The 17867-nt window shown below is 43.4% G+C and overlaps 1 protein-coding gene across 1 annotated transcript in view; it reads right to left on the reverse strand.

The window, feature by feature from the left end:
* Positions 1-11589, reverse strand: part of grik5 (glutamate receptor, ionotropic, kainate 5) — a 42250-nt gene extending 30661 nt beyond the window's left edge. Inside the window, exons 1-4 of the mRNA XM_085365437.1 lie at positions 11478-11589; positions 9921-10085; positions 6241-6338; positions 5761-5926 (exon numbers count right to left, since the gene is read on the reverse strand). Of these exons, the coding sequence (XP_085221563.1) occupies positions 5761-5926; positions 6241-6338; positions 9921-10085; positions 11478-11589 (541 nt within the window). The remainder of the gene's footprint in view (positions 1-5760; positions 5927-6240; positions 6339-9920; positions 10086-11477) is intronic.
* Between the last annotated feature and the right edge of the window lie 6278 nt (positions 11590-17867).

Below are 17867 nucleotides of genomic sequence, written 5' to 3' on the forward strand. Positions count from 1 at the left end.
TGCCTCCTAATTGTAATTCCATAGTAAAGAACCCCTAGCTATGTAAATAAATGGTGGGGCAGGCATCTGTGGGACAAAGGGAAGGGAAGAGAAAGGAGCAGAGGAGGGAAGAGGTAGCACACAGAGCCCTTCAGCAGGAGAAAGCCTCTGTAAGCAGTGGGGTAATCACTGAACCAGGCCAAAACTTTAATTAGTTTGAGGAAGGAGGGGGAAGAAGAAAAAAAAATCAATGCACTTTACAGCTTCCTCTACTCCCCTCTCTCACTTTCCCTCGTTCACATATTCTCTCGCGCAGAGAAGCTCTAACCTCTCTATCTCTCCTGTCTTAGCCCTGTGCTCTAGTTACTTCTCTCTGTCTTTATCCATCTTGCTCCAACACTGCCACCGTCTTCTGCTCCTTGTGCTCAGTCTCTCCCTCTCGCTGTCCTTAACCTCATCCATCTCATGAAAACTGCATAATGGAATTAGGCTCAGATAGCAAGTACTGACCCAGGCACAGCGAGAGAAGGATTCATCAGAAATGACCCAAAAATCTCTGACTCATTTAACAGAATATCTGGCTAAAAGACGGATAAATTAGATTAAAGCCATTAGGACGCTGTTGCAAAACTGACCCGATTCTAAATACACGCCTTAATTAGGATCTGCATCTATGGTGGGTGTAAGCAAAATGTGTGACTTTGCGCATTACTTACTTTGCTGCCAAATAAATAAATAAAAAATAAAAGACAGAATTCACTTTACACTGGTGTAAACATGATGAATAAAACAAGTGGGCTGAGCGGTAAACATTGTCTGATGTTTAACCTCTGCAGCGCCACAGCAGAGCCGCCGCACACAAAAGCACACGCTGACATTCATACAAGTAACCCAATGACATCAAACACACACAAACAGTGTCACATACACACCCACACAGTTGTTCAGAGTGTGGAACAAGCCTGTTGAGTGGCAGTTAGCACCTATTCGGCAGCCATGGCAACCAGCTCCACGGCGATAGATAGCGCAGCCAAGTGGGTCAGAGTCTGTGAGTGCGATAACCTTGTAAAGATCACCTTCAAGCCAAATATGTTACACAAAAATGCACTCTTCAGTTCCTCCACCAATAAAAGCTGTGCATTTTGACCCACACGGTAACTATCAGGCGATCTGCCGCCTCTAATTATTATGAGAGAAAAAGCCCGGTAAAAGACAAGGCTCTTATCTACCCATTCAACAGATGATCGAAACTGAAAAAGGTGTCTGATGCCATTTCAAAGCTCTCTTGGTTCAATGAAATGACAAGTCCACAAGGAATTCAGCTTACTTTCAGGAAACCAGGGGACCGCTGGCTAACTGCTGGAAAGATAATGAAAGCATCTCAGTGATTGAATCAATTTTTCATAATGTCAGAGCTTTTTGTTTGTCAAAACTACCCTTTTAACACTGCCGAGGGATGTGTTCAGACTTCAGTGGTCCCACTAATTCTTTATGTAAGTGCCCTTCTGTTCTTGGACGGTTTCGCGTGGCTGGTGTGAGGAGTCAAAAGCTGCAAAACAAATTATACCAACTCGTTTTTGCAGAGAAGTGGACAAAAAGTTTGGTGGAAAAATTAGGATTTGCAGAGAACGTAGGCATATTCTGTCATGTATTTAATAGGGGTGGAATGATTCAATTTATACACTGATCTCTGAGCCACATTTTTGCATCATATCCATAGACTGCATATAAAAGAAGGACAAAGACACAGTGATGACAACCATCCCGTTAGTGAAGTCTCGAGTATTTCTGCTGTCACCTGTTTTGGAAGCAGACACGACAAGCAGGGTGTGGATCTCTCGTGCAGTAGTGACTTGTCACTCACAATGTAAGCCCGCCCCAAAGCATTTTCTGAATCACCCTCCTTTGTGACTCTAATGAAGACCATAATTTATAACCTGATCATTGTGCTGTAATAAATGAGATTAGAAACTGGAGAAAGATCTCATTGAATTGTATCAAGTTGGGCTCCCGTTTGCCTTCAGAGCTGCCTTCATTCTTCATGGCACAGATTCAACAAGGTGCTGGAAACATTTCTCAGAGATTTTTATCCATATTAACATCATGACATCACACAGTTGCTGCTGATTTGTCAGCTGCACATCCATGATGTGAATCTCCCGTTCCACTACATGCCAGTAGGTGCTCTATCGGACTGAAGTCTCATGACTGTGGAGGCCATTTGACTGCAGTCATGCTGAAGAAACCAGTTGTTTCCAGTTTTGGTGAGCCCATGCAAAGTTTCCTGTTCTTACCTGATAGGAGTGACATCCAATGTGGTCTTCTGCTGCTGGAGCTTCAATGTTTCATGTCTTTCAGAGATGCTCTTCTGCATACCTTCCTCTCCGTGACCTCTGACATCAACAGGCATCTTCGCCCAGTACTGCTGTTCACTGGATATTTTCTCTTTTTTCAGATCATTCTCTGTAAACGCTGGAGATGACTGTGTAAGAAGACTCAAGTAGATTCTGATGCTCAGTTTGATCTCCAGCAGGACATCTTGACCATCTTTACATGTCTAAATGCACTGAGGTGCTCCCATGTGATTGGCTGAATAGATAATTACACTAACAATCGTTTAACAGCCCCTCCCTTCCTTCCCTCCCCATCTCCAGCTGCCTCCCTCTTCCCGCTCCACCACAACCACCCACACATGCAGGGCCTTGGAGTAGGGGTATGTCACCAGGGTGCAGAGGAGGCTACCCCCCCCCCCCCCCCCCCCTGTCCCCTTCTGGCTGCCTCTGCCTCAATTTTATCCCACAACTTAGACATTCACATTACTCACACTCTCATTACACATACATATAGGATCTTGGGGGTGGGCACGATACACGGAGTCCAGAGTACCATCAGGGTGTACACCCCACCCCTGGCATCGTTGCCCACCTCTCAATTTTAAATACACGTAGACATTGAGGGCTAGCAGGAGGGACCATGCACTTACCTGCTGCTCTCTGGCAGGTAGCTCCATGCCCTCCTGGGTTTTAAATGCACCTTAGAACACACATGCATCAACATTACAATGAGCGGGTGGAGGGAGGTTCGGAGTCTTCTCTCACCCCCGTTCTCTGCGACCTGCTGGAGCAGGGGGGCTAGGACTAGGAGGAGGAGTTGGCCGTCCGACTGCGGTCTGGAGTGTGGAGCCTTCCTGCTGCTGCGGAGTCGGGGCGGTCTGCCTCTCCCCACCGCAGGGAAAAGGGAAACACCACCTGGGTCTGGGTGCAGTTCCCCCCTCCAGGGGCGGGGGCACCTAGACCCGGTTTGTAGAGTATGCTTGGGGAGTGTGATCGTGTGTACAACGTCTCTTTATGTATGTCTCCACGTTGGTTGAGTGTGGAGTAAGTGCATATGAGAGCATGAGGGTGGGAATGGATGTTTGTATCTGTGTGTGCCTGTATGTCTGTGTCTATATGTCAGGTTGGGTGTCAGGCGCCACCTCTCTGGGGACATCTCAGGCCCTCCAAGGTTTGGAGGCCTATCTCCCCCTACCACCACTTCCCCTGCCAGTGGCGGACCCCCTCAGACATCGGTGCGTTGGTGGTTCTTTGTGTCCGGGGATGGGCGTCCAGGTACACACCGGCTCACTCCTTGGCGGCCGCTTATCGGGGCCTGGAGCCTGGGGCTCGCTCGGGCCACTTCGGAGGTGGGGTGCCCCCGGCCTCTCGGCCTGGGGCTCGGTCACTCAGGCGCAGCTGGCTGCCGGCGGAGCTCACGGGCGCGTCACTGCAACTCCCCCTGGCTTCTGCTCCGCGGCTGCTGAGTGAGCCCTCATCTGGGACTCTCCTCAGCTCTTTCCGGGACAGTGGCGCAGCTGCCCCTCTGTTGGTCTTCCTTGGTCTCTTGTGTTCTGGGGGCCTCTGGATGTCTGGAGTTTTGATCTCCTCCACACCTGCTTCACGCCCTGGAGGACGGGGCTGTGGCCCCCCCACACCCTCTAGCAGATTATTACATGAAGGAACCTTTTAAAAAAACAAAAAACAAGCGCGTCCATGCTCACAGGTGTACACACGGGTGATCACACCCACAAACTACACCCTTTTTGGCTCCTACCTCAAAGCACACTGTGTTCTGTTGATCTTATGTGCTGCACAATAATGTTTAACATTTAGTATTTACTGTCATATTCCCATATATCATTGTGATGTTGTTTATTCTATTACTCTTGTTCTCTTCTGCTTGCTTTCTTTTTTCTTTCTCAGCAGGTGATCCAGGTGATTGATATATGCATTTTTTTTTCTCTGCCCGTTCTGTTGGTTTTTGTCTTTTGCCCTTCTCCCCCGTCCCTCTTCTCAGCTGTTTCTCTTTCCCTCTTTCTTTCTCCCCTTCTTTCCCCCAGTCAAGTCTGTCCCGTATTCAGTAAGTGAAAATAAAATAAACAATAAAAGGTGAATCAAATGGACCATTACGGCAAGGCTGGGATGGTCAGTTTGGTAAAGTAAATCCGTTGGGCATCTTTCTTTGCCTTTAGACAACAATTCTGATGGCAAAAGAGCCAAACGGGACAGGCCAAAAAAAAAAAAAAACAAAAAAAAAAAAACAATCGTTTAACAGGTGTAGTTAATAAAGTGCCTGCTAAGTTTATAGTATACAGCTCATATCCAGGAGGAGGACATTTTATCATGTTTGTATGAGTTATATATTAACAAAACTAACAGACTGAGTTTATGTTCTTATGATCTTTAAACATTTAGGCTTCTACCAGACTGCCACAGAACCTCCACACGGCTAACTAGCACAAACAACATAAGAACAGGACACGTGAGCCTTTTCTCAACCACTATTACCCATCATATATTTACAAACATGCTGTTTATACCAACAAGAAAACAACAGCTTCCTAAACCTTCAGTTTACTATAATGATGAAGCGATTCCTCCTCTTCTCTGCCACAACTGTCACTTATTCCTCCCGAGGTGTCTCTGTCACATAATCCTTCTGTTTTGTCTGCGTTTACATTCTTGCACTGAGCTGCTGCACTTAACTTTTTATGTCTACAGCAACAGGAAGGTTATCAGAAAAAGGGAAAACAGAAAAGCAAGAGACCGCGGGGGTTTCTTTTGTTATTTTTTTTAACCATTACACCTCTACTATTTAAAAAAAAAGTGTTTGTATCACAAAGTGTTTGAATACCACAATACTATTATTAATACTAGTCATCATCCTGCCAAGCGCTTTAATTCCTTAGGCTCTGGTTTGGGGAGTGCATTATAAATCAATAACACACTCTTTCAAAATGAAAATAAATAGGGCGAGTGGCTAAGCCCTGAATCCCCTGTGATGTTAAAGCTCTCTGAGTGCCGGGCAAAGTTAAATCAAATGTCCCCTAAGTTCCTCCAATACTGGAAAGCATTTTAAACAAGAATATTTATTATACTGGTTTGGCCTAACAACCCTCTGAGGTGGATAAGAGACAGTGTGCAAGAGCATGAGTAATAATTGGGAGGGCTGCAGCATGAGCCATGTTCTGAACTCTGACAACAGACAGAACTTCATGACCAGACTGTCAAAAATGAATGTCCAGCAGCGCCAAACAGTCATATCCGCCCAAACAGTGTAACAGTGAATCTGCCAACACTCCCACAGAGCAATTTGCACATACACACAAACATACACATACAGTACGTGAGGTAATCGGGCACGCAGCAACACTGCCGATGCATTTACACCCACCTAAATACAAACACAGCCACGCAGTCACACATAATAAACTGTTTAACTATACAACACGCAGCATGTACTTACACTCAGCCTTGGCGCAGACCAGGCTGGCTGAGGGGTAGCTGAATGAGCGCAAGATGGCTCCAATGGCCAGGCTCAGGTCCTCGTTGCTAGGGTACAGAGTAACAGACGCAAAGCGCAGGTACGGCAGGCGAGGAGTTTCCTCGGGTCCAATTTTTACATGAGGAATCTGATGAGAGGAGAGGAAACTAATAAGAAAGGCAAGAAAACACAGATCTGTGGTGATTAAGGATGATTCATTTGAGTAGCTAGAGGCTGAGAACGGAGATGAGAAAGGTGGGAAGGGCAGAAAACGGAGGGACCTACGCCAAAAAATGCATTTAATAAAAAGAAGTAAGAAAGCAGCACGAAGTAGTGGGTGAAGCTTAATTATATCAGAAGGAACAGAACAAGCAAGTCAACATTCATCAGACCTACATGAGCAGCAATGGTAGCAAACAGGACGGGAAAAGCTATGAGACATGTTTATCTTCCACCCCTCACCTCCTTCTCCCCACATATGTGACTGACAGTAGAGCCAGAGGCGGGGCTGGAGGCGGGACCTATCACAGAGACAACGCCTTTGGGTAGAATCTGACACACTGAAAGGGAACAAAACAAAAAAGGAGATAAACAGTGAATAAGCAGACATACACCTTTTCTTCTGGTTTGTTTTGAAGGCAGTGCTGCGTTAGCATACTGAAGGGGCTGCAGTCAGGGGGAAAAGCGTGGAAATTTAAATGCAACCAAGAACTCAGAGGACGCATTACCGTTTCAGTTTAACCACTCGTTGTATTGTTGCAGCACAATCTGCCTCATTATAATCTGATTTATTTTTGAGGGAAATCCTCCAAGGACTACAACAGGGCAGCCCACAGGATGCCTGCTGCTATTATTCACTTGTTTAGATAGTCATTTTTAACGGCTTTAATGATTTTCAAGACAACTCTAGTGTACCCCTGGAATCAGAACAATACTAACAGACTGGTGGTCGGCTTCGATGAACAAACGCCAGTCTGCATTTTAATCCTGTTTGGAGGAGGACATTAGTGTGGGAGAAACAGCTTTACACATTTGTCTATTACATTAAGTATTCATGAAATTATCTGACGATTAACTCAAAGAGTTCTATGCTCAGGAATGGCTCAAGCAAACACTATTTCTGCAGTACAATCAAGCATACTGCTGGTTTCACTACTTCAAACCCCAACAGATGTCTTCACTATAACTGTGTATTTAGTGTATAATTCACATTCCTTTGACATATTGAATTTCAGTATCCATGTTTACATTTATATTGTCTATCGTGTGTGTGTTTCCTGTTACAGTTTTCTATCTACAATACACTAACTAGGTTCATATACATAAAACGTAAAGGGAAAAAAACAGTTTCACTTATGGACAGACCTGGAAGTATTACTGATCATAATTATCATCTGAATTCCCACCTAACAAAGACAAAAATAACTGAACTGGTTTAAAATCTGTTGAAATGTAAGGAAAATTTCCACTCTAGCTTCTCTACAGCTCACACAATCGTTTCGATAAAGAATATGAACATACACAATCTGAAGCGTTCTGGCTTTTATTGTTTACCAATCATGTCTGAGTAAGCGTAGAGGACAAAAGATTGCCGCAAAGCAATCTTAAAGCCATCAACTATCATTTGGGGATTCTTTAACGTTCTTTAACGTTCCATTAAAAGCCACTTTCTGCTGCTTCCTTATTCACACATGGGGTCATCACAGCAGGTAGCTGCGCATCCTTGATTTGGCAGATTTTTACACCAGATGACTCTCCTGATACAACTCCCAAGGGATTTTTCTCTCCTCCCAAGATGAAACCATGGACCTTTCACCGTAAACCACTACACTATGGGATACAGCATTAGGAAAAAAATGACCACCACATATAAAAAGGAAGTCTCAAACTATCCGCTATCCTCACAGCGGGAATGGCAATCATTCCCTGAGACTACATAGGCAGACTAGCTGATGAGTTCCCAGAATGAGCCCAGATATCAAAGCAAAAGTGTAAAAAAAAGTTGCTATTTTATGCCTGCACATAAACCCCATAAAACGAGTGACCCACAAGAACAGTTGGCACAGCCATAAATAAAAACATGGCAGAAGAGAGTAAATGTGTTGCGGACACTAAAAAAAAGAAACGAATTTAATAAATATCAACTTTCTCGCTAACATTTAATTTCTAGTGTGGTATACACTTGTAACATTTACTTTGCATCCATACAAAGTTACCATGGTTAGTTGGAAGAGTTATTTATTAGCCGTAACCTTGACAACACCTCAGCCAAGGTAGTTATTTTCTTGGAATCATGTATTTAAAAAATTGTTTTTATAAAAATGACTGCATCTTATTTTAGCTTCTATTTGGTTTTCACATGCTGAGTTAAAAGCACATGAAGTCAAAGAACAGCTTGAGAATGGTTGTGTAATATATATAATTTCCTGGGAGCACATAAATGCAGGGTTCGCTAATCTGTTCGAGGTTTAAATGTCATTTTGAACATATAGCTCAATATATGGGAAACAAAGCCGAGATTTAGACTTATTTCCTAAACATTCCCTTTATAATCAAAACTTTGTGCTGAGCAGTGACCGTGACAGACAATGGTTAACGCCACAGGACATTTGGAGCTCTGCAGTTATTAAGTCAGCAAAGCTTTTTGACTTTTATGCACTCAACGATCCCGCCCTGTAACTTTACGTGGTGTGCTGCTTTGTGGCTCAGTTGCTGTGGTTCCTAAACATTTCCACTTTGCAACAGCTGATCCTGGAATATTTAGTGGGAAGAAATTTCCTAAATTGACTATTTGCAAAGGTAGCATCTTTACAATACCACATTTAGAACAATGCATTCTTTCACAAATGTTTGTAAAGGCAGAATACATGGTTAGGGCTTGATTTTATACACCTGTGGCAAAAAACCCCCACCTAAATTCAAAGATTAACAGGTTTAGCCCAATGCTTGTGTCCATATTGTGTAAGCAACACTGGGAATGCTATCCACTGAGAGGCTAAAAAATACCTACTGACAGATTTTTGTACTCTCTCTCTTAATCCCTGCTAAGCTCTTTTTTAATGACAATGTTTTTGTGAATCCATCTAAAAATTATTCACAGACACATCAAAAATGCCTGATGACTAAACTGTGATTATTTTCCTTTACTGTGTATTAGCTTGTTGTATTAATTGATTCCAATGTGCGAGCTTACAGTATATGCTCATATTGTGCCTGTGTGTGAATGTGCATAAGCGTCTGCAGAGAGGGTTTGTGTGTGCATGCATGTGTAAAGGCCTGTGTGGGTTGAGTGTGTGCATGCGCACCTCAGTTGTAGCCGTAAGATGACGAGCTCTCTGATCCAGAGACCAAAAAATGCTTTGAGCAAACAAGCCTGTCAGAGTCTCCTGCCCATTGGTCAAGGACACACACATACACACACCCCTGCAACTCAAGCATGCACATATGTACACAACCCTTCTCAAGCACACACAGACATTTTGCCAGTAGCTTGTGGCAGGGTCGCTGACCGATTAGAATAGGAGCAGGGTTTCTATCTCTTCAGTGGTTGGATTCAGCAGTGCTTCCTTCTGTCTTTGCACACTCTCTATATCAATACAATTTTCATGAAGCAGCCTCTCTGCTGCGTTCTGTTTGCCTGTACTGCTGATCTGTATTAGTATTTGATGATTTGTTTTCATCATGGTCTGCACAGCACACAGCGCCAGCTGTTACTGGAGGGCACAGGTCCACTGTTTTTAATGAGACAGTCTTAGTGGCCCATTACTGGTCTCCAATGACATGTAAACTAATCAGCAAAATCCCTTACTGGCTCCTAATTGCATGAAAGTGCTGGTGTTTTATCACCCTATGTATCATTTGAGGTTTTTGTTTTTAAAGAGGCAGCTTTTGAGAAAATGCAATCTTATGTATTTATAACTCTATAACAGCACATTTCTGAAGTGTTTTAGAATTAAAGTACTGCAATATTGCTGCTCCTGGTTCTTCTCTCTATTTGTCACTATTACTGTTAATATTAAAGACTACCAATAAAACCTTCTTGTATCCCCAGTTTTCACTCTCTGTGGGGCATTATGTCCCAGTGGACAATAGTGTTTGCTGGAATGTGATTCTGCCACAGTGGTCATTCTCACACCACTCACTGGTGTCTGTAGTGTCGTACTGGGAGTCTTTTTGCAGCTCATATATGTCCACCTCCACGCGGGCTCGAGCTGGACCCTCCATCACGCTGTTGATGTTCTCCCTGGCCAGGGCCAGCGCCAGCCGCTCCCCACGCCCACACACAGACTGGTCATCCAGGATTGCAGCTAGAGAGGGAGAGATAGGTGAAGTAGAGGAGAGGATGGATGGATGGATGAAGATGGAGGGCAGTGGAGAGTGGGAGAGTGAGTAGTGAGGAGGTGAGGAGAAAGCTAAAAACATAACAAGGCGTAAAGCTGGAAGACGAGTTAACAATATTATCCATCCTCATGTAAATGTGGGAATGTGTAGTGGGTGGACAAGTGGGGCTGATAAAGGGATCACAGCCACCGACTGCCAAAGGAATGAGGTACTCGTCCTCGTTCAGATTAGTATGTGTGCCAGATGCAAACAACATCATAAATCAAACATTTTGGGAAATGTGCTTATTTGATTTGCTTCTGAGCGCTACATGAGAGGACACATATTATCATCATTTGGGTTTTTTCACTGAATATGATGCTGTTTTATTAACGATAAATCTAAGTGGCTCAAGGTGGTGCCTGGTTTGAGACTGGAGGGAGACACAAAGCCAGCCTCAGAGGGTCACAGGTTAGTGGACTCCTAATGCTGGTCCCAAGCCCATGTGGATCCATCTGCTGTGGGAAATAAGGAAGCAACCAAGTGTACCTTTACTAACTATGAACCTGGATCAAGGCCTCAGCACACATTTGTACATGGATGATAACATTACTTTACACATTTACCATATGCTGGCACACCTTTAGCCCCAGTAATAGACTGGGAACTTCTCTAGGCTGTATACCTCCTCTTGCATTATGGAAGTAGGTACTAAAGAAGATGGATGGATGGATGATTGGATGGATCTCTCGTTATGTGTTTACACACCATTCTGCATTTAATCATTAGTATTATTAATCATTGGCTCCCTTCCATGGTGTGGTTTTTTTGTCCCTTCTCTCGTCCCTCAACTCTACACAGATGGCTGCCCTGCCTGTGCCTGGTTCTAGCGGATGTCTCTTCCTGTTAGGTTTTCCTTTCCACTGTTGCCAAGTGTTTGCTTAAAGGGGTGTTTTTTGATTGTCTTTTTTTTCCCCTGTATTATTGTGGGGTCTTTACATTACAATATAAAAAAAATGGCTTGAAGTGACTACTGTTGCGATTTGGCACTTCATGAATTGAACTGAATGGAAGTCAACTGAACTGAACCGGATGGATGGATACATGGATGCATAGATAGATGGAACACTCTTCAAGAAGTTTCCTTTTGCCATGATATTAATTTTGGGCACGGATGAGTTGTGGTGTGGTGCCGATTGACAGCATCCTTCGAATAGCTCAGAAATACTGAGAAAACAATAGAATTTGTGTAATTTCCACATATAGAGAACAACAATATAGAACAACAAAAAAGAAGAAGAAGAAGAAGAAGTAGTGTGTCTTTGATGAGAGTTGTTTGACCCCTTTATGTGGATATGGCAGGACAGGTGGCCACTCACCCATGCGGACAGAGGAGAGCAGAGGGGCCTGACTGAGGGAGCGTGGCGGCATGGTGACTAGCAGGAAGGAGAGGAAGTGTATTGACAGCAGCAGTGCTGGCAGAGCCGGCATCTTCTACTGCTCCTCATGGAGAATGGTCTGCTGGCTGCCTGTACCGCCACCTGCAGGAGTGGAGGAATACACGACATGTTACTTCACAAAAAAAAAAATCACTGTCCTGGCTTTAAAGAGGTCTCTCTTCAAATTGTCATGATTTAGCTCATCTTCAATTTGCACTGTCAGATTCCCACGGAGTGGAAGCACCTGTAATTCGACAGCACATACAATAAAAAATCAGCTATGAAGATGTTCACTGTCACTTCACAAGGCAGCCCAGTCCTATGCATACAGCCTGTCTAATCATAAAATACAGTACACACAGCTCTATTCACGTCTCCTGTGGAAAGGCTGCCGTTTAGAAGTGACAGGATGCATCCTTGAAGGGATCTCCAGAGGCAGTTCAAAGAAAACATCACAGCTGACACGCAAGATGTCACGCAGTCAGTCATGCACATCCTTATTGTACATACACACATATATACACAAGCGCAAACAAATGCAAACACACAGATATGTCAATACGCTAGAAACACAGAGTTCATGACAAAGACAACTGCCTTGAACAGTGTATGTATATTCCTTACACCCCCACTACACAAGATACGCATTTACGTGTTTTTTTTGTAACCTAACCTCCATCACAACCTTCAAACAGACACACAAACACAAAGAAAGAAACGGAGCTCAGCTGAGCTCCAGTGGTGCTAAGCAGCTCTCTCCAGGAGTGACACATCCTTGCTCTGACTGACAACATGACAAGGCGGTGTGAAAGAATGGAGAGATGAAGGGAGGGATGAAGACAGAGGAGAGGGGAAGGAGTGCTGTGTGACAGCCAGGCTAGGGGGAGGGGGAGGGGGGTGTTGGTGAGGAGGTTATGGTGGTAGAGGGTGTTGACTTGGGATTGTTTCAAGCATCTCGTTCACTGGTCTGAGGTCTTGACAGACAGCAGGGACACTCAGGTTCAGGACCTTGAATTGACCCTTGCAGCTGAGAACGGGGGCTGATGGATTCATAGGGGCTGACCTGAGACCCTGACGAATGCATGCAGGGGTGAGCTGGTATTATTGGAGCATACACTGTGTCTGCATCAAAGACACAGATCACGAGGATTGTCTTTGTTGAATAAAAACGCCTCCACCCTCTGTCCTTTTTTTTAATAGCCATATTCACTTTGAGATGTCCATGTTATCTTTGTTTTTTTACCTCACTCACCTTTCCAACACTCGTTTGACTTTGATGTTTAAAGAACATCAAAAAAATCTGCAACCCTCTGCTTTGAATCTATCTTCACAGTCTTCTGAACCAGCCACACTTCCCCTTTCCTCTGCTTTTTCTTTGCTCTTTATGCAATAACCGACCTCCCATTCATCCTGCCTGACTTTACATGTCTCGCAATCGAAGGGTGGGCAAATGTGCGCGTCAACATGTTTGTAATACTAATAACATACACCATACCGTGCAGATGGCTGTGCCGCTCTCATTATGGTCGCTGTAGTTCAAAGTGAACAGAGGCAGAGCTTATGCGAGGCCATCTGTATGTGTGACACAACATAGAATAAGAGGCACAATATGGGAGCAATTTTCCATCTCATTGTTTTCCATAAATCATTCCTGTTCAACACAGTGTGTCACGGCAAAGATGGAAACTAGTAAGTAGTTCACCAACAGTTTAAAGTTCCTCCTTGTCATCATGTTTGTGTGCACGAATTCAAAGTTGAGCGCACAACGAGCTCAGCGTGGCACACTGCTGTAACGCAACTGTGTGTGGTGCTGCAAGTACTCCATTTTGCTGGCTTTTACTATTGTATTCTGTTTGCTTGCCGTACCAGTGGTTTCCTTCTCAATTTACTCTTCACCAAATTGTGTGTGTGCACGTGTGCGTGTCCCTGTGTTTATTCCAGTGCAAGTATGAGCGTGCGCTTTCCTCGTGTGCGTGATGGGGTATTGATCGAGGCCAGCCGAAGTGGCGGGCCCTCAGGTGCAGTCAATCAAAACAATGGGGAACCTATCATGGGAGCGCTGCATTTCACAGGAGCCATTTGATTGGCTATTACCAAGAAGCAGATTGCCCTGATGACGAATAAGATCCGAACTGAGGCTATGCCTTCATCAGTGATGGGGAGGAACTGGTGCTATTTCATTGTTATTGAGAGCTATTGACAGCATTGGACAGAGAAGATTATAGTTTCTGTACTCCAAGGAGAGGAATAGTGGGAGTGAGGAAGAAGATGGAAATCTGCGATAGAAGTAGAATAAGAGGAGAATAAGAGAAAAAAATCAAACCGAGGGAATAGGCTTGTGACGATGAGGGAATAAAAGAGCAAAATTGAATACAGAGAGAAGAGATTGGAAAGTGTCTCTGCAGGAGGAGACGCAGAGGAGTATAGAGACAGAAAGGCAGCGGTGAAAAAGTATATTTCCTCAAGGACTGTACTCAGGTATCAATCTGAAGTACTTCCAATTTTCTCAAGTATTTTTTAATCTAAGTTACTTCATACTTGCACTATATTTAAAGGGAAATGTGTGTTTTTCCTTTCACTACATGTGTTTGACATCAAATAGTTTGTTTTTAAGGAATATAATTATCAAACAAAATGTGTAACACACTGTAAAACAAATATGACTCATTGCTGTAGAATAAGCTCCCAACATTAAAGTGGGTATTTTTAATTATCTCACCTAACCGCACCATTAAAATTCTACTCACACTGTATGTCAAAAACTAGTCTCTAATGTGGTGCATATAATAAAATATATTCTATCATACATAAAAGGTCATTTTTGCATATGGTTACTATTTCCCAAAGACAAAAGAAGTAGAAAAAAACGACAAAGAGTCATATGTCTCATGTACCACTAATGCAGCCTCTTTTTTGCTAGTTTTTTATACAGCAAAATGTTTATTTTTAGAATTACAGTTGTGTAAAAAAGACAGAAAGATAACAAGAAAAGATTTACTGGATGGTAATGCTAAACCACCAAGAAGATTCATGGATGTAATGAAGAAGGACATTCAGAGGGCTGATGTGACAGAAGAGCATGCTAGTGATAGGGTGAGATGAAGGCACCCTACTGTGGGGACCTCTAAAGGGAGTGACTGAAAGATAAAAAAGACGAAGAGGCCAGTCGTGAAAAATAAAAAATTTCATAGCTGCAGTTCTGTAGCAAACTAAGTACACTCTTATTGAGTCTACAGGAATTAGGATAGTAAGCAGCAGCCCTTTGTCACCGATCAAAGCATTCAGGTGAGTGTTAACACAGAGCCACAATCTTAAAGAGAGTGGACATCACAGAAAATTCACTCCAAGGTCATAATGTGCAATCTTCAGAGAAACAGCAAAAAAGCCCAAAAGCTACAGCTCAGACTCTACAGGCCTCAGTGAGCATGTTAACAGTTAGAGCTGACAGTACAATAAGACCAAGACTGAACAAGTGTGGTTGTTTGGAAGGGTTACCTGAGAAAGCTTCTTCTTTCTGAAAAGGACATGGCAGCACGGCACAGATTTGCAAAGTTGGATCTGAACAAACCACAAAATTTCTGGAACAATTGGACAGCCAAGACCAAAGTGGAAGATGTTTAACCGTAATCCACAGCACCACCACCGTCGGCAGAAACAAAACACAGCACCTTAACAAAAACACTTCATACCAATTAGCAGGCACAGTTGTGTAGGGCTGATGATTTTGGCTTGTTTTGCAGCCACGGGACCTCTGTACCTTACCGTCATTGATTCAACCACGAACTCCTCTGAATGCCAAAATGTTCTAAAGTCATATGAGCGACCGTAACAGCTAAAACTCAGCCGAATTTAAATCTTGGCTCACACAAACAGATACCGTCAAATCACACAGACCTGAATTAATGTAAAAATAGTTACAATGAATTCAAGCTATTGCTGCTATAAGTGATTCTAAGAGCTACAGAAGGATGTACTTAGATTTTCAAAGACCTGCACAGAGTCCAGTGAAAACTTACATGATTGTATATTAAATGTTAAAAATGCCAAAGGTTTTCTTACATTTCTTTTCCATATTAGAATTTTGGTTTTTTACTGACAATATATGAGTGATATTACAATAGTCAATAATCAGCAGTGAAACACTGTCACATTACCAACAAGTCTGATTACTGTCTGACATTATAAACAGCTTTATGTTTAATAATCCAGAGGAGAAAAACAGTGATCAAAACTAAGGTCACCAGTTCTAGTTACTGTGGATGTAGCTTATACAGCGCTATTTTATAGGTGTGCAGCAGTAACATTTATACAAACAATTCAATACATTTAAACTTATAAACACCTAATTCAAACACATAAATTCATGTTTTAAATCCCTCTTTTTGTTTCTATTGTTTCAAGTGCATTTTATGTTAGTAATGTTAGGTGCAACATACAATTCACTGCCGGGCGATAGAAATCCAGAGAAAACAGTATGAACCTGTATTTTAGCACTCATGGTTTTCTAGGAAATTCTGATTATCATTGCAACAATACATTTTACCTATGATGGTTTTTGCCGCAATAACTGTGGCATGAAATTCTGGGTCTGAGCACCTCTTCCATCACTGCAGGTGAACGAAAGAAAATAAGCGGCTGCAACGCAGCAGAATAGGATGAGGGGAATTTGGTGAGACACACAGTCAGAAAGAAATAGAGAGCAAATGTTGAGAGACTATTGCCGTGTTTAATTTGCGAGGGCTGTGTTTCTGGCGGCCGTACCAGCTCCACTGCTACAGTAGTACATGGATGAGTCCCTGTAGTAGTCGGGTGTCAGTCTGCAGGGAGCTGAAGCAGCAAGAGGGCCGAGCAGAGCCAGACTAGTCTGAGCTGTAGAGAAAACACTGCTTCAAGCTCCCCTAGCTCGCTTTCATTCTGCACCCTGCTGTAAGTCACCCCACATGCTGGCACCGCTGACAAATACACAAAAGCTAAAATATATAAATATCCTGACTTTCTGTGTGCATGTGTGTGTTTGTGCATGTGTGCAGGACAGTGTATAAAAGAGAGAGAGAGGGGGAAAATGGAGAGTTTGAGTGGAGCACGTTCATTCCAGTTGGAGATTTAGTTGTTTGGTGCATGCATTCATCTTACTGTGTGTGTGTGTGTGTCTGTCTGAAAACATATGCATATTTGTGTGTGCTTCTTTTTGTTTGTGTGTAAATGCTGCAGACTTGGCGGCTCGCTTATAGTGTCTGCAGAGCCTATTATGAAAGAGAAAACCGTAAAATCAGAGATCTTAATTATCTAGAGAGAGCACGAGGGAGAAGGGGTGGGTGGGTTGTATGGCAGAGTAGGAGAGAGGGGAGGGACGGGTGGGGGGGCGTATGGAGAGAATCAGAAAACGAGGGAATGCTATCTCGCCTCGCACCCCCAGGCAGATGAAGAGAAGATGAACAGAGACTAAGGCAAAGAAAGCGGGATGAGCGATAGCAGGGGAGGAGTTGGGGGGAAAAATAGAGGAATGCAAAGAAAGAGAAAAAGAAATCAGACGGAGAAATACAGCTTGAGGGGGGGGAGAGGAGAAGGAGAAGGGTTTCAGCAGGGGGTGGGCTGGCGAATGATTTGTTTTTCCCCTTCTGCCTCTTTGTATGACACAAGAAAATCTGACAGTTATCATAATGGAAGGATGAATCATTCCTATAATTGAATTTGCAAGTCGAACGGCTTCAGTGACTGTGGATTTAAGGAGACTGTACCGCCAGCCATTATGGGACACAAGTGCTATTTTGCTCATTTTTCTCACAATTAACAGTCACTGCTGACTAGAGCCGGCCGGTTTGCAGACAGCTGGGCTAGCGTGCCTGAATGAGCGCGGTCAGGCCATTTCAGAGCATTCGTTAACCCCAGGACAGCAAAAATGAGCTGAGTGGTCGGTCTAGTTAATGTGTGTGTGTTTGTGTGCATGTGTGTGTGTGAGTAGTTTGTGTACAGTGGGGGTGGAAAAGTACTAGGGACCCTTCACTTTGGCCCTCTTGGCAGAATTATGTCTTGAGCTCTTTGTGTCGCATCTAATATCAAAGCAGAAGCACATGTTCTTGGTCGCATTGACTCAGCATTTTGGCTTTGGACCCCTTCACTTTACCTTGGATGCACCTCTCTAATCTCCCCATTTCTGACTTTCTCTTCTAGCTTAGCTTTGTCCTTCTCTCTCTTCCTCTTTTCAGAAATGCACTTTTCTTTCTAAGGATTTTAACATTATCGTTGCCATTCCTTTCAAACTTAGGCTGAAGATTTCAAGGTGAAGTTGAACATTTTGAGAAACCATGATTTATTCATGTGACGCTGCCT

The sequence above is a fragment of the Diplotaxodon limnothrissa genome, linkage group LG11 (genome assembly GCF_057381915.1).
Source record: "Diplotaxodon limnothrissa isolate DT_005_m linkage group LG11, D_limnothrissa_male_GT1.1, whole genome shotgun sequence".
NCBI classification, from domain to species: Eukaryota; Metazoa; Chordata; class Actinopteri; order Cichliformes; family Cichlidae; genus Diplotaxodon; species Diplotaxodon limnothrissa.